General features: G+C 43.5%; 1 protein-coding gene across 8 annotated transcripts in view; it reads left to right on the top strand.

Moving 5' to 3' along the window:
• Positions 1 to 26,737, top strand: part of RIPOR2 (RHO family interacting cell polarization regulator 2) — a 1,323,029-nt gene that overhangs the window by 809,779 nt on the left and 486,513 nt on the right. For all 8 annotated transcript variants that reach the window (XM_069613633.1, XM_069613632.1, XM_069613630.1 and 5 more), the window contains exon 7: positions 11,717 to 11,866. In XM_069613633.1, coding sequence (XP_069469734.1) covers positions 11,717 to 11,866 — 150 coding nt within the window. The remainder of the gene's footprint in view (positions 1 to 11,716; positions 11,867 to 26,737) is intronic.

The raw sequence follows: 26,737 nt of genomic DNA, 5'->3' as shown, positions 1-26,737 counted from the left end.
TACACAATAAAACAGAAGTAAAAGTTTGCAGAATGCTATTTTCTCTTCTAAATTATATAATCTTCACAATACTACCTCTACATTTATTTAGTACTGGTCTAGCAGAAAAACATGTCCTACTTTACATAAACCACTTATTAGCCTAATTTTCTATTTCAGATGTTTATTTTACATGTTTATGTTCACAAAGAATATTACACATATATTTTAAAACTATGCTTCTAACAATATTAAGTAAGCATCCTTTAAGCCCTTTGGTAATCTAGACTGGTGTGTGACTATAGAGTCATTACAAACAAACCAATCTACTTCTGTATGCACTCATGTCATGAAATGTCCAGATTAAATGGATCTCCCATCATGAAAAATAATTTAACACACGTTTTAAATGTTTTCTTACTAACAGAAACTTGACTATTTACAAAATTAATTATTGACATGTTAATTTTCCTACCATTTACTTTGTATCTTTGAAACATAATCAATACATGCTTATTCAAAACTAGGTTTTGCATTGTTGATTGTAAATTACAACCCCAGTCATTGCATTGCATGTCATGGTATGCTTTAGTTACAAGATCAAAAAAGTGTAAAATGTTCTGATCAGGCACATGCAGATGCACAAATCTTTCACAAAGATCTGGAGTAGAATACCCTTTCTTACATTTTGGACAGATATGATTCCACTCGTAACTAATTCCAACATATCTATCTACATTAACAGTTTCTTTCACCAATATCTCAAAGACATTCATTAAAAATTCTTGACTATCCTCATGTGTATTTTCAGAAAATTGTTGATTTCCACTTGCAACAGCTACTACATTTCGGATTGACATTGTCGAATGTAAACTGTGTGGATTTTCATCTACAGACATTTTAAGAAATGAAAGTTCAACACATAGCTGCTTCTCTGCTGTTGAAGCTATTTCTGGCATCAATGGAGTCATTTGAAACAACATACATAAAACTGCTTTACAATAACATTCAACTCCTGTTTCATTACTAAAGCTGCAATGAGAGTATGTTACAGTTAAATGACTCTCCAACTCCCATTAAATTCCGTTGTTTTTTAGTCTTACCAGGACTGATTTCATTTGAATGTGCTTTCACTGACTCCTTACTTTTCCTGGATGATTGCTTCACAGGGACAGGTATATGGTTCAGGTGAGGAGCATACAGTGCAAGCAACCTATTATATTCTTCAATGCAAGAAATGTCAGCTGTCAATTTGCTGCCATCAATGTTTATTAAAAATGAACCTATATTTTTCACACGTGACAAAGTTAGATATGACATTCCTTCTTTAAACCCTGGTCAATAAGTGCTGCTTCTAAAGTCAATCTTTGTGATTTATGAATAGTTATTGCATGAGCTGAGCACAATGGAAACTGTGCTCTTTTCACAAAGGTATCCTTAAAAAGCATGAAATGTGCAGAGCTCTGAGAAATCACGTCACTATACCTAAACAAAGTACTTTAAAAAAAATGTAAAACACTTACACCCCCCGCCCAACTATATAGCCGCAGTTACCGTACTACACATACCCTCGGCTATCTGTAGTCTTTTTTAGGCTCGGATATAGGTGCGAATATTGGCAAAATGGCCAGAAAAAAAATGCTTTCCTGCCGCCCTTGCACCTCACCAAGTGCCCCCTCATCTGTGCCAGCTCCCCCCACTCCCCAGATGGCCTTCTCTCCTCCCCTGCCCTCTCCATTTCCCCCCACAATACACGCTGCTACTGTGGCTCAGTTTGCTATGAGATGTGGTTATTCGCTAAGGCTGCCGAAAGCTTTGTGTTGCAAACTCGATCGCTGTACCTCCTTCAACTCCCAAATTTCACTTAGTGCCCTCTAGATATCCCCCCACCTCTACCCTGGCAGCATTTGTATTTCTTTTACATGCAAATAGCTTTTTACTGCGTTTCTTTCTCCCATAACCTCGGCTACAGCCGCAAATATCTCTCGCATCGAGAGAAAAACAAGATGGCGATTGTTTCATTTCTGAAAACCATGATCCTGCAATGCACCATGGGAGATGACTATTTTTCATTTTACCCAATTTTTTGGACTGCTGATTAATAATGCTAACAAAAGTGGAAGGCTCTTGACTGAGAACGAAAGCAGCCAAATAACCTGTTCTGCGGGTTCTATGTATTGCTTCTCACTCAGAAGGGCCTAAAACCGTGTTTAAGCAAAAACGCAGTTGCAAAACCCCTGAATGGGAACCACTGCATAGAACAGGTTATTTGGCAGAGTTTGTTCTCGATCAAAGGGCTCCTACATTTTTGCATATAATTAATGATATTGTGGTTAAATCTCTTGTGTGCGCTTTCAGGTATGATACGAAAATGTGACCCCGTCTGGCCACACACTTTTCCTTTGTTACTTGAAATTCATAGGCCTTTGCAGATACTTCTTAGGCTCCACTCCCAAATATTGTATGCAACTTTTTAGACCACCTCCTCTCGATTTCTTTTCCCACTTAGAGCACTGCAGACTACAGGAACTAAACAATACAAACTCAAAGTGACTTGGTGTTATGTTAAATTAATTTATACCACGCACCGCTGCCATTTTCATGGTCTCCATGCGCTCAAGTGTGCAAAACATAAGGGCGATTAATGGGATTTTCTTCTTTGTGCAGCAGATTCTTTTAGGCCCAACAGTCGTTTCATTTCTGAATTTTCTGGTCCAAAAAGGCATTACAATTATAACCTGGAAAGCAGGAAGTGCAAAGATGCCTTGCCGCCGAACCCTCCATGGTTTGGTCCATATGTTATGTTAGACTTCTTATTGCACTTTCGCTATCTTTCATCCTCCAGAACGACCATCTTCCAAGTGCACACATAAGTGTAAGCGCCACAGCTCTGGGCCATAACGTGCTTTCTAACCGCAAATGGCGCCCATTATTTATAGCCTTCTCTGGAATGGGGGCTGTTGGGTCAACGCAGAGGTCAAGCATGCGACAAGTGCGGTGAGCACACAGCCCTGATAGAGTTATTTTAGAAGGTGAGCACACGCCATTGTGTCTGTTGGAGAGGTGATAAGCTTCTGTTTGCTTCTCTTGGTTAGTCCGGACTTTCCCAGCTATCACTGTTTGCTTTCTAATTTAATGACTATTTTCTCAGATACAGTGTGTCAGTATTGTGTTTCCCAGGCAGACTGTAGACGTTGTAATTTCAAGCATGGTGCGAGGTATGTAGTCACGTTCAATGCTGAACTGGCTGTATTTCTCTTGGTTCTCCAGCACAACCCTGTGAGGGTGCATTAGTGGCCAGCCCGAGCCTCATCTTAAAATAGACCGACAGATATTGGGGTTTAAAGGGTTAATCGAACTAACAGGTGGTGGTCACATTTGTCAAGAGTAATTTACAATAAAACAATATACACAACTCACACATTTTCATATAAAATTCTGATTCGCGATTGGGGGGGGGGTCACTGTTTATGTGCCCCAGCAAGCCTTGCATGCTTGCCGTGCACAATACCAGTGAGATTTCCGTGTCCTGTGGCCCAAAATATGGCCATGGCATCCCGCTGAGAGCACACACTCAATGCAATAATTAATTCTAAATACGTCGCCCAATGACGCCGCCTGCTCTCTTGCCTTTAGATGGGGAAGTCCCTTTACATAATCAGATTTTCATGCACAATAGATCAGTGACTGATCTCCCTTAGCTCAGACAGGTTTACAAAGGGTTTGCAAAAGGCCTGACAATCAAAAGGTAAAAAACATTGGGGCTCATACTGAGGTGGTCTGGTAAAAAGGTGTCGGTATCTGAGGATACCAGCTCTTTACCGAACCGCCCGACTACGGGAGTGCCGGTGGGGCACCTGGGTCACCTCCAGCCAAATGCTGGAGTTAAGCCAGTACCTACCGGCCAAAAAAAAACTTGTTACCACCACTGGCATTGCCAGTGTAAATCCCACTGCTCCGCCGGCACCCGTACCAGAAACAGTAACAGCCTTGGCACCGGCAAGGTTGTAATGAGGCCCATTGTGCAGAATGATGCACACCAAAGTCAAGAACTTGGATGGGATTGGGCAGGGGATTTGATGGGCAGCCCAGAGTAAAGTAACAGGTTTTTTTCTTTTTTTGAGAGGATGAGCCAGGCTCAGACTGGGACAAAAAAAAGGCCCATACCCCAAAAAAGCATCGCACATTTTCAAATCCTAATATGTGACAATTTCTGAAAACGGCTTCAGTATTGATGGGGGGGGGATATTTTGGGGTAAAATTGTGGTAAATGCTGCATTTATAAGCACATTTCACCAGTACTAATGATTAACATTACCAGCTACGTTAGGGCATTAATTCATCATAATGGATTATATTATTCTAAACACTAGCCCACAGTTGATTGTTAGGCCATGCCCAGTGTGGGCAGAGCTCACCAGCCATTTGAACAGTAGAACGTGCATGGGCAAATATACATGGAGTGATTTTCGCTTGACATTATGGGCCCGGTTCATGGAATTATTTGTGCAGAAAATGGGGAACTTGCGTGCCAAACTGAATGCAAAATCCCGTTTGTCGATTCATGGAATGGAATGCGCATGACTTTTCCTAGACTTGCGTGGAGTTCGTGCAGGCTCAGCACGTCTCTGCGAGCCGTGAGACACCACGCAGAGCATGTGTGTGGCTTGCGCAGAGGGCTGGGAAGGAGGGGGAAGAACATGCGGAAAAAGTGGGCGTGCCGAGGGACGGCCCGCAGGCAGTCCTTCGCACACGCCCACAATTCCGCCAAACGACACGTATTCCTGGAACCACATAGGCAGCCTCTCGGCATGGAAATGGCTATGCAAATCCCTCGATCTCTATGCCACCGAAGGCAGGCTTAAAGACACTTGCGTGTAGGAATCTCAGTGAGGTGGGTTTGCATGTCAGATTTAGGTGTGCATGTACACAACCGGGGTTCCGATCTATTTTAGGGGTGTGCATACTCAGTATAACGAGGTGCAGGAATGGTTTACAGGGGTTCACACGCAGATTTTCCAAGTTTTAACCGAGTAACAAATTTCCATACGCATGTTGTCGGAGTTACGTGGGACCCTGCGCACGGTACCCGAGAAGCAGGCTTACATGCAGGGGACACCACGCACTGTTTGAGCGGTGCCTGTATTTGCGCCCGGACGAGCATGCAAAAGTAGCTATTCTTGCTGTTTGTGCTTTGCGTTGGGGCGTGTCGAGGGTGTTCCTGGCATGACTTGCGAATGCTTTCACTTTATGCAGTTAATTCCTTGAATATGTGGGGCGCGCATTTTCTATTCTGCACACAGGCTCGTGCAGGGTCGTTCTTGGCACGTGGCTATTGCGGGAGAAATGGACTCTTTACCATGAATCAGGCCGTTAGTGTATACTTGTGAGGTCATTCTGAAAAAGGACCAGACTTATTGTTTACTAGATTCTTTTTTTTAAACCAGCATATAAAACATGGGTGGTGTCTGTCTGCTTAGTCCACAGATAATAAGGCTCTGGTCATGCCAATAACTTACAATTCTCATTGAGGTAAACAAAATCACGATTTAGACACATATGAGACACAGTGGCGTACTGAGCGAGGGGTTTGGGGGGGCAAGTTGCCACCTCATGTGGCTCTTTTAACAGCCATACCGGGACACCTCTCCCATTTGGAACTTCAAAGAGGGTGCCCAATGGTAAAGATGTTCCGCTGGCAGCAGGGATGTCATTTCACCAAAATGCCTCGGGTAGCAGAAGTGACATCACATGATCCTTGGCCTCTGATGACATCACAGGAAGTGATGCCATTTGACCCCACTCCAAAGTGACATCACGGGAAGCGATGGGATGCGACCATTTACCCCTTGACAAAACAGGAACTGGCATCACATAGCATTGTTTCTAAGTACACTATGAAAAATATGGTTACAATATCATTGTAACGTCATATACATTTCGTACAAGAATGGATCATCATATATATTGGTAGAAAAAAACATGTTATAACTGCAACTTGCGAAAAGCAAAATCTATAGTCCGAAATGGATGCTTATTCTACTTTAAATGCTTTTTGGGGGATTTTGTCTGCACTGTGAATTTGAGGTGTTTAAGAACAAACTAAATCAGTGCCTCCCCCTCGGAAGTGTGCCTGAAATAAACATTTAATGAGTCTAGCAATTATTGTTTAGAATTCCAGAAAGACAAATAATTTGTCATTCCTATTCTTTCATTTTTAGGGTCACTACTCAAATTGTTACACTTATGGAACCCCTGTTTTCTTTTTAAAGAAGCCTTAACAAGAAAGCTAGCCACTCTAGAAACAAAGAGGCACATGACATTGGCCACAGCCCAGGAGCCTCAAATTGTTAAAAAAAAAACTTTTTTTTTTAGGGGTAGCAAGGGAGTCCACAGAGGTAGCAAGGGAGACCTAAGGGGTTGTAATTACGACCCCTGGCGACCCCTAAATGATGTCCATGGCTGGCAGAACAATGAGAGTGCCGAGCAATTCCTGCTCAGGACACTTATTGTCCTGGCAGCCGGACACCTTACACTTTCTGAACGGGAGAGGTATCCTGCTGCCAGGACAATGTCCTAAGGAGCTCCGGCCATCAGAGGGGCTCTCACGTTGCTCTGTGTCCAAAGAGCATTACAATGTGAGCCATTAGGCACTGATGTGAGGGAGTGAGAAGGGACTATTAGCAGGGACTTTTGTCCCTTTAGAAATGTGAATGGAAGGGAGTTATCAGAAGTGAGAAGGGTGAATAGAGTTACATGCTTTATGAAATAATGACTGGCTTTAAAAACCAAAGGGAATTTGTTAGGCTCACATTAATCTGCATGATGCTATTGTGACTTTGCATGCAGGATGGGGAGGGTACAACTTAAGCCATACTCTTATTGCTCAACATATTTCTATAACATTGTATGTAGTGTATAGTTCACTATGAAAGGCTAGTTTTATACATAATGTGGCTTGCTTCCAAGGCATCACTTAAATAAAGTATTATTTAAGCACATGAAATGCAAAGCAAAACCTGTGTGTGGGACAATCATTTAGTCGCACTGTCTTATCTGCAGTTCTGTAAGTGATTCTGATTCACTTCAAAGCTATGTTAATATATCATGCTATTATAAAAATAAAGTCTAATGACTATAGAGTTGCTCCATATATAATAATAGTGCAATTTAGGTATTTTGCACCACAAATTTATTTGCCACTTTGCTAACTTCTGGCAACTTATTCTAAAGTCACTTCCATGGTGCCTAAAGAGTCTAATTTTGGGAGGGGACTTCAATGTTGTTGTGGAACCTGAACTTGATAAAAGTGTGGGGAGTGTGGACAGTGCCAACGATCTGAAAAGAACACCATTAAAGAGACTAATTGATGAATGGAACCTCACAGATGTTTGGAGATTGCAAAACCCTTCTATGAGACAATATACTTTCTTCTCTGCAAGGCATAATGCTTACTCGAGAATTGACCTCCTTATGACCTCTGGCCTCTGTACACAATCATTCCAAAGGGGAGACATCGGATCACTACTTATTTAGGATCATACTCCAATCTCCGTAGACTTGCAATTGACATTCCCGGTTCCTAAGTCTAACACCTAGCGGATGAATGTCTCCCTCTTGGACGATGATGAAATTGTGGACAAAATTGTTCAAGAGGCGAGATTCTTTATATCTGTGAATTGGACTGGTGAAGTCAGAGTGGAGTTTGTGTGGGAAGCCTTTAAATCATATATGCGAGGATTGTTGATTGGTTTGTCAAGCAAGAAGAAAGAAATGAGAGATGCAGAAGTGAAAAGACTTACTGATGACATTCAGGATCTTGAGAGAAATAATATGCAAAACTTTTCAGATGAGACTTTAAAAGTATTGAAGCAGAAAAGGAGACGATTGGAAGATTTGTATTTTTCAAGGGCTGAGTGGTTGCTTTTTGGAACCAAAAGCAACTACTATGAAAAACTGTGATCGGCTTCTGGCACATCGGTTGAGGGTTATGGATAATGGCAGATCCGTCAATGCAGTGGAAAGACAGGATGGGTTGGTGACTTTTGATCTGGCGGAGATTAATGCAGCATTTCTGTCATATTACAAATCTCTGTACTCTTCAGAAACCGACTTATCTGAGCGTACAATTTGTCAATTCATTGAGGACTGCCATCTGAAGAAAGTGAGTTTGGAATCCTTGGAGTGTATGGAAATAGATTTGAGCGTGGAGGATCTCAGGTTGGCTGCTTATGCGTTGAATTCTGGGAAGTGTCCAGGTCCGGATGGGCTACCAGCTGAACTTTTTAAAATTTTCCCAGAAGAGGTTTTTGCTTTGATGCTAGAGATGCTGCGTGCCTCTTTGAGGAATGGGTGCCTTCCAAGTTCAACAAGACATGCTTCAATCTCTGTTTTTCTGAAGGAGGGACGAACACCGGTGAAAACTGGCAGCTATAGGCCGATCAGCTTTTTGAACACGGACAACAAGATTTTCGCCAAGGCGTTAGCTTTGATGATTGAGAATGCGCTGATGGATATCATAGATGTAAGTCAATCTGGATTTGTAAAAGACAGACATGTTTCAGAAAATATGAGACGATTGTTGCTGACACTATATGAAAGCCAAGAACACCATAATGATGTGGTGACGTTATCCTTGGATGCTGAGAAAGCTTTCGACCTTATTGAATGGACATATCTTTTAAGTACATTGAAAGGCTTTGGTTTTGGAGATACAATGATCGGATGGATAAGACTGCTGTATTCACGGCCGACTGCTTGTGTTCGGACTAATGGCATGAACTCGAGCGTTTTTGAACTTGAGAGAGGCACGAGGCAAGGCTGTCCACTGTCGCCGATTTTGTTTGTGATCGCCATGGAATTGCTGGCTGTGAGGATAAGAGAAGAGAATAGAATTGAGGGCGTACGCTTTGGTGCAGCCTCCCAGAAAGTTTGGTTGTCTGCGGATGACATGTTGGTGGTGGTTCGGAATGTGGAGAGCTCCATTCCTGCGCTGATGGAGTTGATCGATGTGTTCAACAAGGTTTCCGGATACAAGATCAATTGGACCAAGTCGGAAGCGCTGCCGGCATCAACCACTTGCACTGTTTTGAAGATGCAGGGCTTTCCCTTTAAATGGTGTCCGAATAAAATGAGATACCTTGGGATTTGGCTAACGAATGATGTCTCGAAAATAATAGATGTCAATATTACACATGTGATTCAATCTTTGGAGCTTGACTTGAAGAGATGGAGTGCACTTAAATTGAGTCTCTGGGGAGAGTGAATGCCATCAAAATGACATCAACACCACAAATCAACTATGTGCTCAGTGTGCTTCCCCTGGAAGTTAAAAAGGGCCATTGGAGGAAAATTAAGAGTTTAATCCAGTCTTTTCTCTGGGAAAACAAACAGCCACACCTCAGTCTGTGGAAATTACAGCTGCCCCAAGACTGTGGGGGTTTGGGGGTTCCGGATTTTGAGAATTATCATTTGGCCTTTGGAGCCAGGCATCTAGTTCCATTTATTGAAAATTCAGAGGATATTTGGACGCTGGCGGAATCAAGTAGTTCTTCTCCGTTGCCGCCTAGGGCCATGCTGTCCACGGTGGATGGATCTGGTTATCGCTCATTTCCGCCGATGAAATTCCTGAGAACTTGTTGGAGGGAACTATGGAAGAGGAGAAAGAGCAAGGTATGTGATAATGATTACATCCCTATCTGGCTGAATCCAGGTATTTTGCTGAATGGGAGGCCGATATTGTGGTTGAATTGGCTCCTGACTGGTGTACTATGGCTGAGTGATCTGATTGAAGACGGCAAATGGATCAGCTATAGAAGACTTGCACAAATTAAAGATCTCGGAGACTGTACAATGGGTAAATACAGAAAATTGAGAGGTTTGCTGCGGAACCAAGGAACTGTTAATGGCGGTAGTTGGCAGTTATGGCTACCTGAATATAAGACATTAGGTGGTATGGCGTCCAAGGTATATAGAAATCTGGGACAACAGTACAAGCCAGCATAGGGATTGTTAACTAAGTGGTCTGAGATCCTTGGCTCTGATATGACTGTGGAGAGGTGGAGGTCTCTTTGTAAAAATGTGACTCTGACTTCCATTAATCTTGGAGAACAATGCCAAATCAAAATTCTTAATAGAGTGTTCTGGACTCCCCAAACACTTTATGCGAGAGGGATGATTGACTCAGAGGCTTGTTGGAGGTGTAAGCATGATGTCGGCTCCTTTGAGCACTTGATCTGGGACTGTTATGAACTGAGAACATTTTGGAGGAGTGTCACTGAGAAGATTCATGAGGTTCTATTGCTGCAAGAGGATTTTGATTACAACACTATCATCTTGGGTGAGGATGATAAAGTGGAAGAACTCACTTATCCACATAAATGCTGTTTTTTAGGGCTGCAAATTCGGCAAAAAAAATCGTTTTTTTAGAAAATGGAAATGTGAAGAGAGGCCGACCTGTTCAGAATGGGTGGAGGACTTGAGGCAGGTTGCCAGGATTGAGAAGGTTATCCTTCACAGAAACAAAAAATGAAATTGTTTGATGAAATGTGGGGTGGGTTTTTGGAAGGTATGAGATAAGAAGCAGGTCTGTTATGCATTTTTAACTCTGTGAAGGTTGGGGATGGTTAGGGGGGGTGGATTCTCTGTGATGAATTCTACAATTACAATGCTGATAAGTTTGATGTTTGTATGTTTTCTGTAAACTTCAATAAAAAATTAATAATTAAAAAAAAGAGTCTCCTTGCAATGTTCTTTACTGGGAAGTCACTTCTGTTGGTGCAATCCATGTGCAATTTAGGAGGTGTGCATGTATTTTGCCCTAGAGCGCCTAGGCAGAGCTATAATAGATGAGTTTCCTGCATCTCTAATGATCCCGCAGTTTTATTTGTTATGTATTAAAATGCCATCTGCCACCTTTACCAAAAAAGTAGATTGGATTGTGGGTGGGTACCAAAAAGTAGATTTTGGCCTGGGTGGGTGGTTTGGGGGCGTGAATGAGACAGTATGGAATTACGGGCACTGCATTTGGGAAAGGAAAGTAGCAGGACTTTGTTGTGGCTCCCCACTCGCCTGCCCCCTCCCCTCTACCCTGGCTCTCCCTCACCCCAGCCCCTCCTCTTGCAATGCTGGATACTCCCCTGGTGAGACAGTGTTAGCTGCATGTAATCAGATGGCAGTGGTACGTGTATCACAGGGACAACTGGTGGGAGCACACACACTTAGAGAGACAATAAGAGGTGGCTGGAGAGAGCTAGTTGTGGGTGGTGTCTGAACGATCGAATTGACCGGTAGGCTGGGGTGACTGTGTGTTGGACATGGGCTAGAAAGTCTGTGTCGCCTTCCATTGCTCTTGGGAAAGGGTTGTGCATTCCCCATGTGGACGTAGGTTTTCGTCTGTTCGGAGGTACTTATTATCGGGCTTGTATTAATCATGGTGAGGCTGTTACTACCAAGCCTTATTACTTTGTCTACAAAGTCAAATTATTTTTTCGTTTACTGGTCTATGTTGCCGATAAAAAGGTATTTTATCATTGACTCTAACCTGAAGTCGCTTCTGAGTGCTAAGGTAAAAAAAATTGAAATGTACTTACTAATTTGACGTCGATATTTCACCGACAGAAATCTATAGAATATTTTTTAAGGTGACTTTCGAATGTGCAGTAAACTTGTAACCACCTCTTCCTATGTTGGTCAGCGGTGTCAGTAAGCAGCCCCTCTTTTGTTTTGTTCTTTGCAGGTGGACGAGCTGTATGAGGCTTACTGCATCCAGAGGCGCCTGAGGGATGGCGCCAGCAAAATGAAGCACGCGTTTGCAGCGTCTCCTGCCAGCAAAGCAGCTCGAGAGAGTTTGTCGGAAATTCACAAAAGCTACAAAGAGTATACCGAGGTGCTTCCAGAAGACATTAATACACATTTTTTTTTCACTTTAAGTTTACAGCGCAGACCTTATGTGAAGAGAATACAATTAATTATCTCATGCATTCCCGAAGGGCATGATCTTGAGCCAACGCCCGTGCTCCCAGAATATCTATATGCACGTGCGGAGCAATTCACACACAAAAACAGCAGCAGAAAGCCCCTGGCCTTCTGCTCCTGGCATGTGGTTTGGCTTGCAGCTGTCACGTCTCAGCATTCCCCAGAGCAGAACATTCTGTGGGTGGCAACTCTCTGCCAGGCTACGCAAAGGCATCTGTGTAGATAGAACAACTCTTGGGAACACCGACACCCGCAGAATGTGTGCTTTTGCATCACTATCAGATGCACTTGGCACATACATTGAAGGAAAAACGTAGTTGGCATAAAGAGTTGCACTTCAATGTACTCATGCGCAGCTTAACATACGATCACTTTGCTAAGGAACAAAAATATGAAGTATGTTCTTCAGATGAAGGGATGTGTTCACAAAACAGACCCTCATTGAGTGTGCATGCTTTGATAGTTAGCTTAGGCCGCATGGTACTTCTCACCTTTAACTTAGTTCCATTTTTCCTTAAAGCAATTAATTTCTAAGTGCACCCTTTCTTTACACTTTCATCATAACAAACGACTTTAGTAAATAAGAAAGTTCCCTCTGTTTAGTGTGGTCCCAGGTTTTATTTTGTATATGGTTCCCCACCTTCATGTTAGGTTTTAGTGGTAACAATAATAATTTTAGCAATTGTTGTGCTTTACATAGCGCCGCTATCAATGTCACTTAGTACCATCATGATTGCCCACAATGCAGCACTCCGACCGGGCTACCAAACCCATTAATGCCATAATCGTCCTGGTCCCAAAGTGAGCGTGTTGTACTTGAGCTAACCTTCTGTACTGTGTGTTTATTTGAAAGGAATAACATTTGTCGTGACTCTTTCAAATAGTGCTTTCCCCCACAGTTTTTGTCATTTCAGAGTGCTGTAAATTAAAAAGGGTCAGTATAACCCAACGTAATCTTACACATATACATGTAAATATAGACCCGCCCAAAAAATGAAATGCAAGAAAAATTCCACCATTACTCAACAAACACATTTACCAAACAGTGTACCTCATTTTCCATTTCCTTTACCTTGCCTTCTCATAAAGTGGGTCGATCAGATTGAATGACTTCCATCGGTCACTGGTAATACTATATAGCTTATAGCGTGGGGTTGTGCATGACATCGCTGCGCGTACCTCTACGATATAACACATGCTGTTCCAGTTTCCCCGACTTGCTGCAGCTCTTAATGTAGAGGAACGCTTCCCTACACAGTGCTAGGGAGAATTCTCAATATGTGCTCATTTCCCTTACCTTTTGAGACCCCCAGCAACTTTTCTGGATTTCTAGGATTTGATTTTTTTACTTGGGAAGAGTGTGAGCCTGGTTAACCCACTCTTCCATGTATTTTGTGTGTGTTTTACTTTTGTGTTCTTTGTTTATGAAGTTTTAAAACAACTCCATGGGCATCATCTTTTTCTGTGTGTCACACAGCACCTTCAGTGCAGTGGCACAGGGGTGTCTTGCAGACTCCCCAAGGTTTAAATACCTTCTCTGGGACATACTACCGTCTCCCAGAGTATGTAAAGTTAAATTGGCTTTACTAGTCTTTTTAAATTTACTGACCCAGCGCACACTATCTTCCTATAGAGTGCTGGAGAGGTTGCTTAGCTTCCTGTCAAAACACTCATGTAACAGTAACATGTTACCTTTTCCTACTTTAAATGGCTGGAGGCAGTGGTTTAGATCAACTACCGTGATTTTTCCTGACCGCTAACAACGGTAGCGAAAAATCTGGTCAGCCATGTTTTCCAATATGGCGCCCCACACCTGTCTGTAAAAACAGACTCCGGTCATCTTTTTTCACCAATTCTTTTAGGAAAAGTCCTTCTTGTGTTTGTCTCTGCGCGCCAAACCAGGTTTGGTCCCTTTGTTGGCCTTTGGCGGGCTTCAGTGCTGAAGCCCTCCTCTGGCACCTGAGTGTCTGGAGTGGACAGGATGTGAGGGAGGTGCCCGAAACTCCCTGTGTTTAGTCTCCTAGGAGACCTGAATGCACTCTGGCATGATTGGCTGGCTGGCTGTCCGGCAAGGACAGCCACCCTGCTGGGTGAGTGACAGTCAGGCTGGAACGAATGGTGGAAAACTGTTTAAAAGCAGGTCTCTTGGACCTGGAAAGCAGAGTCGACCACTGGAACGAAAGAACCGAAGACGAGCTGAAGGAAGAGGACTGTTGCAACTCCTGGACGACCTGTGAAGCCCTGCTGCAGGTCCGAATTGCCTGAAACTCCAATCGACAGAGAAGCCCTTCAAGGTTAACTTCTTCTCTTGAATTTGGTGGGAACAACCAACTAGTAAGGCACCTGGACACCGTCCCCATCTGGCCGAATTTTCATCAGAGTGCTGTTGAAAACCGGATAGGGAAGGAAACCAGCTCGTGGACTTAAGGCACTCACACCTTAAACTGACGTCTTGCTACAGCTTTTGGCCTTAGCCCTGGGCAGTGCAGGAACCTCCCGACATCCTCCTTCTTGGCCCCACGACTGAAGCTCAGGAACAGCGAGATCTGCTGGAACTGCCAGGAACAACTGCCTCAGTTACAGCTTTCTTCATTAACAAGATACTGTGCAAACGCGGTCCGGAAGTATTTTCGGCCATCAAGAAAGTGCGTGAAACTTTCCTCAACTTTGAAGGCTTGTCCTTCCCTAAACATTCGTCAAACTTTTCACATAGGCAAATTCTTCTAAACTCTGTGGCAAAGACTTAACCATTATCTACCAGAACTGTGCTATCCTATGCAAAGACTCTGATCTATTGACTTTGGCCGAGGCCTGTGAGAATAATTGCTGGTTGTATTTAACTGAAGCCTTTGCCCTGCCTATGAATGTATTTGAGCTGTCTATTCTTATAACCTTGTCTTTTTATCCCTTTAATAAGTATTTGAAGTGCCATTTTGCTCCCACTTCATAGGAGCTAAACTTGTTCATTTACTTACCGGTTGGATTTTTGTGGTTTATTAGTGTGTGATATTGAGCTGCTTATGCTAGTGTAATGTTTTCTAACTGACTGAGTAAATAAATGTATATTCTTTTAACAAGAAACCTTGAGTAAATGTTTGTTTGAATCACTGTATAAATTGGTCCTTTGTGTAACTTGTTCTACTGCTACTTAAACTCTTGAGATAAGTCTGGCTGCTCAGCCATCACTACCACTTTACTGTGTGGTACAGGCTTGTACCAAAGGTGAAATTGTGCTTACACTTGTAGTCTTAATTGCCTGTAGTGTTCCCAAAGGGTACTGCAGGTGATTCTGCCTAACACTGGTGTACAGCGGTGAGGATAAAGTATACTTGTTACATTTAGAGTGCTACATTTACCTTTGTTCATATAATCCTTCCAAGGCTAAGCAACACTAGTAAAGCAATTGTTTTATCATGACTGATATGGAAAGCTACAAACAGAAGACCATAGTGGCTTTAACTGTTGATCAATTGAGAGATATGTGTAAAGCTAGGAATCTCACTGTCAAAGGCAAAAAGGTGGAATTGATAGAAACGTTGTTAGAATACCAAAGTCTGAGGAGTGGGTCTGAAACCCCACACCTGCAGAAAATGTGGAAAATGTTGAGGATGATAATATGTCAGAGCCCAGCTCTAGTATTGTGGATGAGTTAGATGAGGCAGAAGAGTCTCAGAATGTAGGCCCTGTCTTACCTCTACCTGCTCATAGGCCTCCACCTTTGACCACAGGGACCCCACCAGGTCCAAACATATGTCCTGAATTTGTTTCACTTGAAAAAATGAGACTGGAGTTAGAATTTAAAAGAATCCAAGCTCAAACTGAAAGCAAACATCAAAACCTTAGACTACGAGAAATGGAATTGAATCATGCACTAGAAATGAAAAAGTTGTCTAGTGAAACTGGTTCTCTCCCAGAGTCCTCTAGGTCTTCCAGCCCTAAGAGGCCTTGCATGCCCAAAGATGCAGTAAGTATGTATGAGGTTAAGCTTGATATTTTGGATTGGTTGTCTGCTTTTGAATATAACCATGGGATTCAAGACATTACAGGGAGTCAGTTGATTCCTTGGCGTTTTTCTAGGCTACCCCCTGTTGCAACTGATGTGGTAATGGAGTTGGGGGATATAGACAGAAAGGAGCATGAAACTGTGAAGCTAGCTTTGATAGCTAGTTTTGTGAAGACCCCTTCTCAGTATCTTAAGAGGTTTAGAACCCTCAAAATGTATGATGGTAGCCCTTGGGCTACCTGGGTGACTGAATGTTTGAAAAACGTAGATGGATGGGTTAAGGGGTACAGAGTTAACACTTATGAAGGTATGAGAAATCTGGTTATGTTGGAATCTATTTATGATGCCTGCTCTCCTGAGCTGAGACAGCACTTGGCTGACTCTAAGGAAATTGATCCAAAGAGGTTAGCAAGGGCTGCTGACTTGTGGGTTGCCAACATGGCTACTCACAAGGATTCTGGGGTAACTCAGAAGAAGGATGAGGGAAGGTAGCACAAGAAAGATACTAAAGAGAATTCTAATACTTCCACTCCAAAAGAGGGCCACAAACATAATAAGGGTAATCCCCAAGTGAAACCGAATCAGGCTAGTGTACCTCCTGGTGACAAACCAGAAGGAGGTCAGAACAAACCCCCATTAATAAAGACATTTGGTAAATGTTATGCTTGTGGGTCAACTGACCATGTGAAAGGGGATCCCAGATGTAAGGGTAAACCGTCAGCGGTCCACACTGTCTCCTTAGCATTCTCCCCAGTGGATGACGTACTAATGGCAAGCGGAAACTTTCACTTACTGGCTGAGGAACCCATGAAAGTCTTGTCTCAGCCAGTGTTTCTTTAGTATCCCTGGGTCTGTGGGAACAGCAGAACTTGGATGTTTATAACTCTATTGCAGACAATACTAAAGAGTATTACAAAGACAGTGTTCTTGTGAATGGTCAGGAGACCCCTGCCATCAGAGACACTGGGGCTAACATAACTGTAGTTGATGAATCATTTTTCAAGGTTGAGGATTTTGCTAAGGCACCCAAATTCCTAACTAAGCTTGCTGGATGCCCTGTCCAAATGCCCCCACAGTTACCAGCTCTCATCCAGTGCAATGACATGACTGTCAAGATACCTGTAAGTGTGCAGAGTGAAGTACCTGGGAGAGTCCTGTTGGGGAATGACTTAAAAACTCTTAGAGTTGTATCAAGCACCACCAGGCTCCCAGCAAAAGGAAACAGGAGCAGACTTGGAAGGCCAGAGAGAGTACCTTAAGGGGCTCTCAAGCGGAAGGGGAAACCTACAACCTCCAGGAAGAAACCAGCCAGCGCTCCTGTGCTACCAACAAGGACATCCCCGAGAGGACTTTCCAAGATCACACCTGTGATCCCTCCACCAGATGAGGCTGAGTGTGTGGAACAACCCTGTGTGGTTGCTCCTGTTGGGGATCTGGATCCAGCAGACCATCCTGAGCTTCAGCCTTTACTGGCAGAACGTGGACCCTATAGGGCAGACTTCAGCAGAGGTCAAAGAGAGTGTCCTACTCTTGAATGTCTTCGCCAACAGGCAGCTTCCCAGCTGGATGGGCAAGAGCCAGGGAAGCATAGGTTGTACTGGGAAGATGGCCTCTTCTACAGTGAACCGACTGAGTCTATCCCAGGGGACTACAGAAGACTTGTAGTGCCTCTTGAAAGCAGACTCCAATTCCTACTGTTAGCCCATGAAATTCCTTTGGCTGTTCACTTAAGTTTTAAGAAGACCAAGGAAAGGCTCTCTTTATATTTCCACTGGCCTAAGTTGGGGTCTGATGTAGATTATGTAGGAGCTGTCACCCTTGCCAAACCTCTTGTAAGATTGGAGCCAAGAATGTGGCACCCTTGGTGCCTCTCCCAGTGGTGGGAGTCCCTTTTGAGAGGGTAGGATTCAACATTGTTGGTCCCTTAGACCCTCCAACATCTTCAGGAAACTGGTTTATCCTGGTTGTAGTAGACCATGCTACTAGATATACTGAAGCCATACCAATGAGAACTGTTACAACTCAGGCTGTGGATACGGCCCTACTTGGTGTTTTTACCAGAGTAGGTTTTCCTAAGGAAGTTATCTCTGACAGGGGATCCAATTTTATGTCCCACTACATGCAGGCCATGTGGAAAAACTGTGGAGTAACTTACAAGTTCTCAATTGCCTACCATCCTCCGACAAATGTATTGGTAGAGAGGTTCAGCCGTCCAATGAAGAGCAGGATAGGTGCTTTAGAGGAACCCCTTAGAAGAAAGTGGGACCTTCTACTGCCATGCCTTCTATTTTGGCAATTTGGCATGCATGTTGAGCGGAGATTATCTAAACAAGTGGAAAAAATGCACTGTAGGGGCAGAGAATGGGGTCACTCGGATGGTACGCTGAGTACAGCCCTTAAATGTTATGGGGGTCTAGTTTGACTTAATGGCTCACTGGCATTTGAGACCACCATGTCCTCTTCTCCAGTGGTCCAATTAGCACTGATGGAAAAGCTTAATGGAACATCACCTGAACCCTCTGGGGTAAAGGAGGAGGCGAACACTTGTGGGAGGCTAGTCCTAGGATGCCATTGGTTTCAACCTCCATACACGGTGTGTTCTTTAACTCTGTATGGCATTTAATGCTTCAGCGATTAGGGGAGTGTGCATTGAAATAAAAAAAAAAGAATTCCCTGCCTAAATGGTTCTAATGACTAACTAGCTCAATGAAAAGAGGAAACAGAAAAAGATACAAATGTTTATGCAAATTCATAGAGAAATGCTCGGTGAAAAGTTAACAAGGAAAATATTGATGCTCATCAGTGAACACGGGTGTACCTGCAATGCTTGATCCCTTGATCAGTTGCAGCAGTGAATGGGTGGATCCAGCTTGTGTGGCTTGAGTTATCATGGACAGTTCCTTGATTTAATGTCATCTAGTCAGAGTCTTTCCCTCTTTAGTGTCTGTCATAATGTTATGCACTAACCACTGAATCTAGGTTCATGCATTCTAACACAAATCTGAAAAATGATGTGGACAATCCTAGGAAATGCCTAGAGCAGGGGCTATACTTAGAGGAATTTGTCCAAAAGAAGAACTCCTGTGCTAATGCTACGATGACGGAAGAAAGATCTGGCCCTTGCCATTGTAAAAGCAAGAGGAAATATTGAGGCTGGGTACCACAAAAGGAAATACACCAAACACGGGCTTAAAAAGATTCACAGATCTTTAATTAATACTGCACAGTTTACAAAGAACAAAACAGATACAGATAGCTATCTGACCCTCAGTACATCACAGTGAATACCAGCCCTTCAGTGTGAGAAGTGAGAGGTACTGGACATCTAGACATTCGTACATTTATACAGTTTCAGAAATAGTGTCCAGCCCCCCTGCAAGTTAATAATCTATGGTCTAGAGTTTGTGCCGAGTTCACTTATGGCTTATACAACAATATGCACATGTATTACATTTCAGTTTACATACAAACAAGTTACAATGGCAACAGTGTATTCCAGATTTAGCAGTAAGCCTTGGCACATGTCGCTCACAATGCAGTTCAGCCAGTGTCCACGTTCGTTATTTGCTTCACATTGTTTCGATGTATGTCCGTGGATCAGACCTATTGGTGCAGACAATCCTAAAACCACAAGTCAGGCATGGGACAAGGTCTCTTTACCCAGTATAAACATTCGGCCTGCGGACAGCCTAAACATTAACTAAGGTGCAAGGTTCGGGAAGGCTCGGTTACAAGTTGAAACACACCATTTTAGAACACAGAGTTACATTTGAACAGAAATCAAAATGGCGGATGATCCCAAAATGGCAGCGAAGACGATCTAAAATCAGAACTTTGCAATGTGGTTTTCTTCGCAGAGCGACTGGGCTTAGGCCAATATTTACAAGAAAGTAGGTGCAATATGATTTCCCGTTTAACAAACCCTCCTTTTGGCCTAAGCCAAGCGCTAAACTACTTATAGTCACTTTACGAGTAACTCCACGTCTCAATGTCCATGCATCCTGAATCACTATCATCAGAGATATCGATCGCCATGAGGTCAGAAACAGAAATTTCCTTTAACACAAATTTGTTGCTCATTTTCTCAGGGGCGCATACCTTGTGTCCTATTGTTCCTATCGCCTGTGCACAACATCCTCCTAACACCGAACATATGCCAGGAAGACACTGTATACAGCAGCAGAAAAACAACAGAATACCCAAAATAATCAGTAAGACTGAAAGTAGCTTCCATTCCCAAGATCGTAAGGAGTCCCAGAACCAAGCGCTAAGATCCCAGTTTCCCTCGGGAACATGCAATTCTGAACTAAGGACGTGCAGATTTTGTATTGCCTTAAAGATGGTTGGGGAGGAATCTGGCACGTAAACGCAACAAGCGGACCCCACTAATTTACATACCCCACCACGCTCAGCCAGGATGACATCTAATGCCATCCGGTTCTGAAGTGCCACTAACCTTATTGCTTTTTGTTCTAAAGGCATGTTATAGAGTATGTCGGTGGTCCGGTTGATGGTCCTCTCCAGTAGTCTCGCAAGTCCTCTGATATCCTCAGAGTTTAGTATTTGCCCCCAAAATGGTACGAAGGATTTAGCTTCATCACCCAGAACTTGTGCTGAAGTATCGCCATTCTCGTCCCACCATGGACGAGCCTTAGAGATGTCTATGGTGCTTGCTATGAATACCCCGGGTAACATAATTCCTAAATAACAGGTTCCCTGCCAATCCCTAGGTAACCATGGGAAAGCTTCATTACCGCAAACAAAGTATTGTATTGTATTGTATTGTATTTTGCATTTATATAGCGCCTTATATACCATTGGTATGGTCTGAAGGCGCTGGTAGGTTGAACGCCCTTGGGAACCGAGGTTCGAGTCAGTAGAGAGGGTGAAGAGAGACAAAAGGTGCATGTGCGCACAGAGTATGTGTGCAGCTGGTGCGGGGTTATTGTGGTAGCTGCTTCTTAGCGGTAGGTGTGGTGGTTGAGAGGTCAGGAGAATGTGTACGCTCTGGCAGAATTAATCCAGCTCGAGAGTGGCTGCGTTAGGCCTGAGGAGAAACGCCTGGCTGGGGGTGTTAAACCAGCGGTGGTTACTTAGAGTGATGGGGAGTGAGCGGGAGATGTTGATATGAGAACAGTTATACCGAATGGTGTCATAGTATCCCTGTGTTCTATTTGAGTGATGGTGTAAAGAGGAGAGTAGGCGTGAGGTGTGGTATGATATATGTTCATTCGAATGTTCCCGCATATCAATGCATATTATGTACGTTCCTCACACTCAGCTATTCCCTACACTCAGCCAATTCCTACATTCCGCCATTCCCCACACTCAGCCAATGCCCACATACTCAGCTATTCCCCACACTCAGCCATTCCCCACACTCAGCCATTCCCACATACTCAGCCATTCCCACATACTCAGCCATTCCCACATACTCAGCCATTCCCCACACTCAGCCATTCCCCCCACTCAGCCATTCCCCCCACTCAGCCATTCCCCCCACTCAGCCATTCATCCCACTCAGCCATTCCCCACACTCAGCCATTCCCCACACTCAGCCATTCCCCACACTCAGCCATTCCCCACACTCAGCCATTCCCCCACACTCAGCCATTCCCCCACACTCAGCCATTCCCCCACACTTAGCCATTCCCCACACTTAGCCAGTGCAAAACTACCACATGCGGACTGTTCATCGTGGCTATATCCTCACAAACTTGTACAATTCCCTGTACATTGCAATCAGGCACAGTGCTCCACACCACCTCCACTCCTTTCACATCAAAGTTCTTTGCAACATGCCTGCATTGAGCGTACTGTTGTAAACCATACACAAACATATCTCCAAGCACCAACACCCTGACTTTCTGTACTTCTGCCATCTTCACCACACACAGTCTCTTTCAACACAAATCCACAACCTCGACATCTGATTGGCTGATCCGTACAGTCTTCTTTCCATGTTGGATTTCCTGGAAAAACCCAGATGTAGCACGCCCTGTCCACGAACAGCTGCGGTGTCCGAGGACGGCGTCCACTTTACTCTCTGTGCCATTCCCTCATTGCATACAGCTAAGCAATCACACAATACGAATAACGTCCTCAGAACACCCCCATTTTTTGAATTTTAGAACATTTCAGGACAATTATCATTTCATTATTCAACATATTAACATTACAAATATTATACTTTCATCTTGTACTCTGCACACAATGCTATGTTTCTCCATTAGTAGCTCAGTATACTAGATAGAATCCCATAATACAATGCTATTTATATCAATGCATCGTTCAAAGCACTAATAACGGTATGATATTTATTGCAATATCCTTGACACTTTTTTCTCAACATTATAATAAAAATCCCTAGTACACAAATTCCATGAAAAGTACATACACATGTGATGTCATCAGTGATTTCATCAATGACATTTGCAATGTCATCTTTGATGTCCTGGGTGTTAGTTTTAGCAGTGCAAGGTGGTGGCGCGATTTATTTTTCATAGCTTACCATAACTTGCGATTTTCAGGGGTCTTTCGGCTGTACTTAGAACCATAACGTCCCTTAAACAAACTTTTTTTAATATCATGCAAACAACATACAAACATGGCGTGCAAAAACCAACTTCTCACAGATGGCTTTACACAGAATGTTGCAAAGTAAGCATTTATGCTCGTTCACAGTGAAGGTCAGCTGCTTCATTTTTTTCTCGGGCCCTGGAGAGGCTCACGAAGCGGACTATAAGGTTGTATTGTGTTTTGACCTTGACAGACAGAGATTGTGATGAAAGACTTCTTTTGAAGGAGTGTTGCTAAAACGTAAGAGAAGATAAGGATGAAATTTCTGAAACGAAACCACTTTTATATATTATATCACTATGCGAAAGATCGTTCGCACACGCGGAGTCGTATTTTGGGACTGCACTACTCGTAGACAATGGAAATTGCAATTGTACTGTAAGTAACCCTTTAGATTATTTTATACCAAATATAATTACAATAGCGTAGCATTAAAGATCACTCAAGTTGAACTTGTTCGTTGAAAGTGGCATAATGTTTTCTACCGCGCACTATCACCGCCAAATTGATCCCCTGTCGTTTAGAGGGCTCTGAAAAAGGCAGACAACACAGGGTGGGTTAATAGAAATAATGTAACCGGTCTATAGGCGGTCAAGCGCTCTACTCGCTGTGCCACTTCACTGTAGCCTGTCAAGTGGCACAGCGAGTACAACGCTCACTTTGACATCCGTGCACAGCTTGCTAACGCAAGTTCGAATCCCGGCAAGGCCAAACTCAGCCTTTCATCCTTCCGTGGTCGATAAATGAACACCACACACCCTGGTTAATAATAAGCACCGCTTAGATACCTCACGGTTCTTAGCGCTATATGAATGGGAAAATATTATTATTTTATTATTAACATACTCCGTTGCACTATCTTCGATAGCAAATAGTTTCACGCCCTAATAAATAAAATTATGATTTTTAATGAAGATCGGCTGGTGAGACTAATTTATGTTTTTTAAAACAGGTATGTGGCCCCATTTTGCCTATGTCAAGATTTACAGACTCCAGCGGATGGGGTCTTCAACTGCCAGGTGCAGGTCCAAATATGCAACTTCATGACCCTCACCATTTTATGGGACGATCGCCAAGGACCAATATGCCCTTACGGAGTACTAGCGGCTACAAACAACATACCAACCAATAGGGTGGTCTAATGGCTCGTTGTTGGACAACCTTCCGATTATCAGAGCGACCATTTACTGCTTTTATCATAAACCAACAGCCTATCTACCGCAAAGGAACAACGCTTGGCTCAAAATAAACTTTTGTTGATCGACAGCAGAGACAATAGCAAATCGCTGAATATTCACTAAACATTTCATGTGAAATAAATGTACTTTACCAAATGTACAATCCTGCTGTTTACTTTTAAACCAAAGTTTCATATTCCGAATTGTGGCGCACTGAGTTGTAAGCTGATTTAACACCCTCTGTACCGCAAAGGAACTTTGCGTGCCTCAACATGAACTTTTGCGGATCGACAACAAAGACAAATGCAAATTGCTGAATATTCTCTAAACATTTGATGTCAAATAAATGTACTTTACAAAATTTACAATCTTGCTGTTTGCTTTTAAATCACTGTTTCATATTCCGAATTGTGGCACGCTGTGTTGTGACATAATATATGTTGTCTTCCGGGTTCTGTGTAAAGTCACTTAGGACTGCAGAGGACTGGGCGCGTTTGATGACGCACCCTGTAACGTCACGGAGAGAGGCGGGGAATATGAATGCTTTGATAATATCAGGCTTAGGGGCGGGAGATATGATTTAGTGTCGCAAAAGCAAGTCAGCCAGGTCAATAGCGCCAGTCATAGGATTATCACATAATGTCGGCGCACACCAGCCGGATTTATCGTTTCTTTAGTGGACAAAAAGTCGGTTGATGCCCATAGGAAATTGTATTATTAGCGGACAAAAGGAGTGGTCTTAAAACACTTTCACCCTGACAACGAACAATACAAACAACGTTCTCAGAACACCCCCATTTTGTGTAATTGCAACCATTTCGGGACACCGCGAGTGTTCTTAGAACACATTCAACTAGACAGATTACAATACGGACAGCGTCCTGAGGACACCCTCAGTTTGTGTATTTACGAACAATTAAGTACACCGCGAGTGTTCATAGCTCATTTTTATCTTCCTTTCGAACAAAAATGACACATACTCCGTCCTCTAAACACCCCACCATTTAGTTTATTTACAAAATGTCAGAACAGCCGTGTTCTCCGCGGACAAATCGAACGCAACAAAAACGTCTAGCACATAAAAAAAAAAAACATTGAACCTATCTCATACTCCCCCACCCTCTCCAAACACTCTTACACACCAACACACGGCATAAAATACAATTTTTTATCCACGTTTCACTGCGCTGTACGCGGTCGACGGCGAATACAAGATGGCGGGCGCCACAGAAAATCTGACGCGCTCCACGCCCCTCGCCGTCCAATCAGCGAACACGTTGCATGTCCGCAGACATGACGCAAGGCCATGGGCCAATCGGGGTGCTGTCCGCAGAGCGAACAGGGAAGTCCGTCCGCGAAGCGAACACAGATATCAATAATTTTTTTGCCTTACGTTTTGGTCATTTTATAAAAAACTACTGGACGGATTTACATGGGAAAAAACACAAGTTTTGGGACCCCCCCTATAAGTTTTCCCCCCCTGGACGAATCCTCACCAAACTTTGCAAAATAATTCAGTGGGCCATATACTTTTTTTTGCAAAGTTTGGTAAGGACTCGTCCAGAGGGAGCAAAGTTATAAGCCACCCAAAAAATGCTCTTCCTATGGAAACACCAACTTAACCATAACTACATGGACGCTAGCACGTCCATGTAATATATATATATTCTTTGACCTTCCATTGAATAGTTACAAGCGAATACACGATTCTATATGTAGAGGAATTGGGAGGGGAAAAAAACGGGTGTTTGTTACTGAACAATGGGCTACGTTGCATGGTGCCTTACAATCAAGGGATGCTTGTTCCTTCTGGAAGTTGGTAAATGACAAGAATCTGAATGGGGAGAGTGCGTTTCACTGCAATATTGGCGAGGTTGAATGGCGTACCCATTTTTCGAACTTGTACCTACATGAAGTACAACCTTCTCCTAGTGCGCCAGTTTATATACCATCAACTCCTGCCTCTTTCTGATTTTCTGTTGGTGATGTGGTGACAGCCCTTAAAACTCTGAAAAACAATAAGGCGACATGTCCTGATTTGATCCCTGTATATTTGTTTAAAGATGAGATAGTGATATGGCCCGGGTGTTGTCCATGCTATTTTATGTCATTTTGTCCAGTAGAGAGATGCCAGCCTCTTGGCGTAAGGCAAAAATTGTGCCTATATATAAAAAAGGTGGTAAATAATCGCCAGCTAACTTCTGGCCTATTTCCCTCCTGGATAGTGTTGGCAAACATTTTGTGAAGTTTATCCTTAATCTTCTTCAGTAGTGGGCCGAAAATGAAGAAGTGATTAGCTACCTCCAGGATGGGTTTAGGCCGAATAGGGGCACAATAGATCACAGTTTTATCTTTTTTCTGATTATCGCTAAATACACTATTTTAAAGAGAATGCTTTTAAAGAGATACTGGGCCTCATTACGACCCTGGCGGAAAGTGACTGACCGGACCGCCACAGCGTAAATAGCGTTTCCGCCATTGCACGAAGGAGCAAAGTGCGGCCCATTCCGATCGGGCACGAGCACCACGGCATGGCGGAAGTGCAAAGTCCGCGATGGCGGAAATGACCCCAAAACGGCCCACACCGCCGCCGTACGGCGCCCTAGGAGCAATACCGTCACCCATCACAGCGGACACCGCAGTGTGCGCCTACCGGAAAGTACGGTGACCGGAAATATACGGAAACGGAAGTAAAAACATGGGCCCGGAACGGGAAACATCCCGCCGTACACCTATAAAACCACAAAATCCACACAACCACTATAAACACTACCCTGAGACACACCCCAACCCGTCATCCACCCTAGCGAAACCAAGAAAAATGGGAAAAGTAGCGAAGAAAGCGTGCGACCGCAAGCGGCAGGTCCACTTCTCCCGTGAGGAACTCACCGTGCTAACAGAGACCCTCCAGGAGAATGCCGCCGCCGTCTTCTCCACGCAAATGACCAGGACGGCACTTGCGAACAAGAAGGCCATATGGGCTCTGGTGGCACAGCGGGTAAGTGCGGTGGGGACGGCACCC

This window comes from Ambystoma mexicanum, chromosome 5p (assembly GCF_040938575.1).
Source record: "Ambystoma mexicanum isolate Mex_15411 chromosome 5p, UKY_AmexF1_1, whole genome shotgun sequence".
Classification (NCBI taxonomy): domain Eukaryota; kingdom Metazoa; phylum Chordata; class Amphibia; order Caudata; family Ambystomatidae; genus Ambystoma; species Ambystoma mexicanum.
Note: the sequence above shows the minus strand (reverse complement) of the source record. Positions and strands in the feature narration are given on the sequence as shown.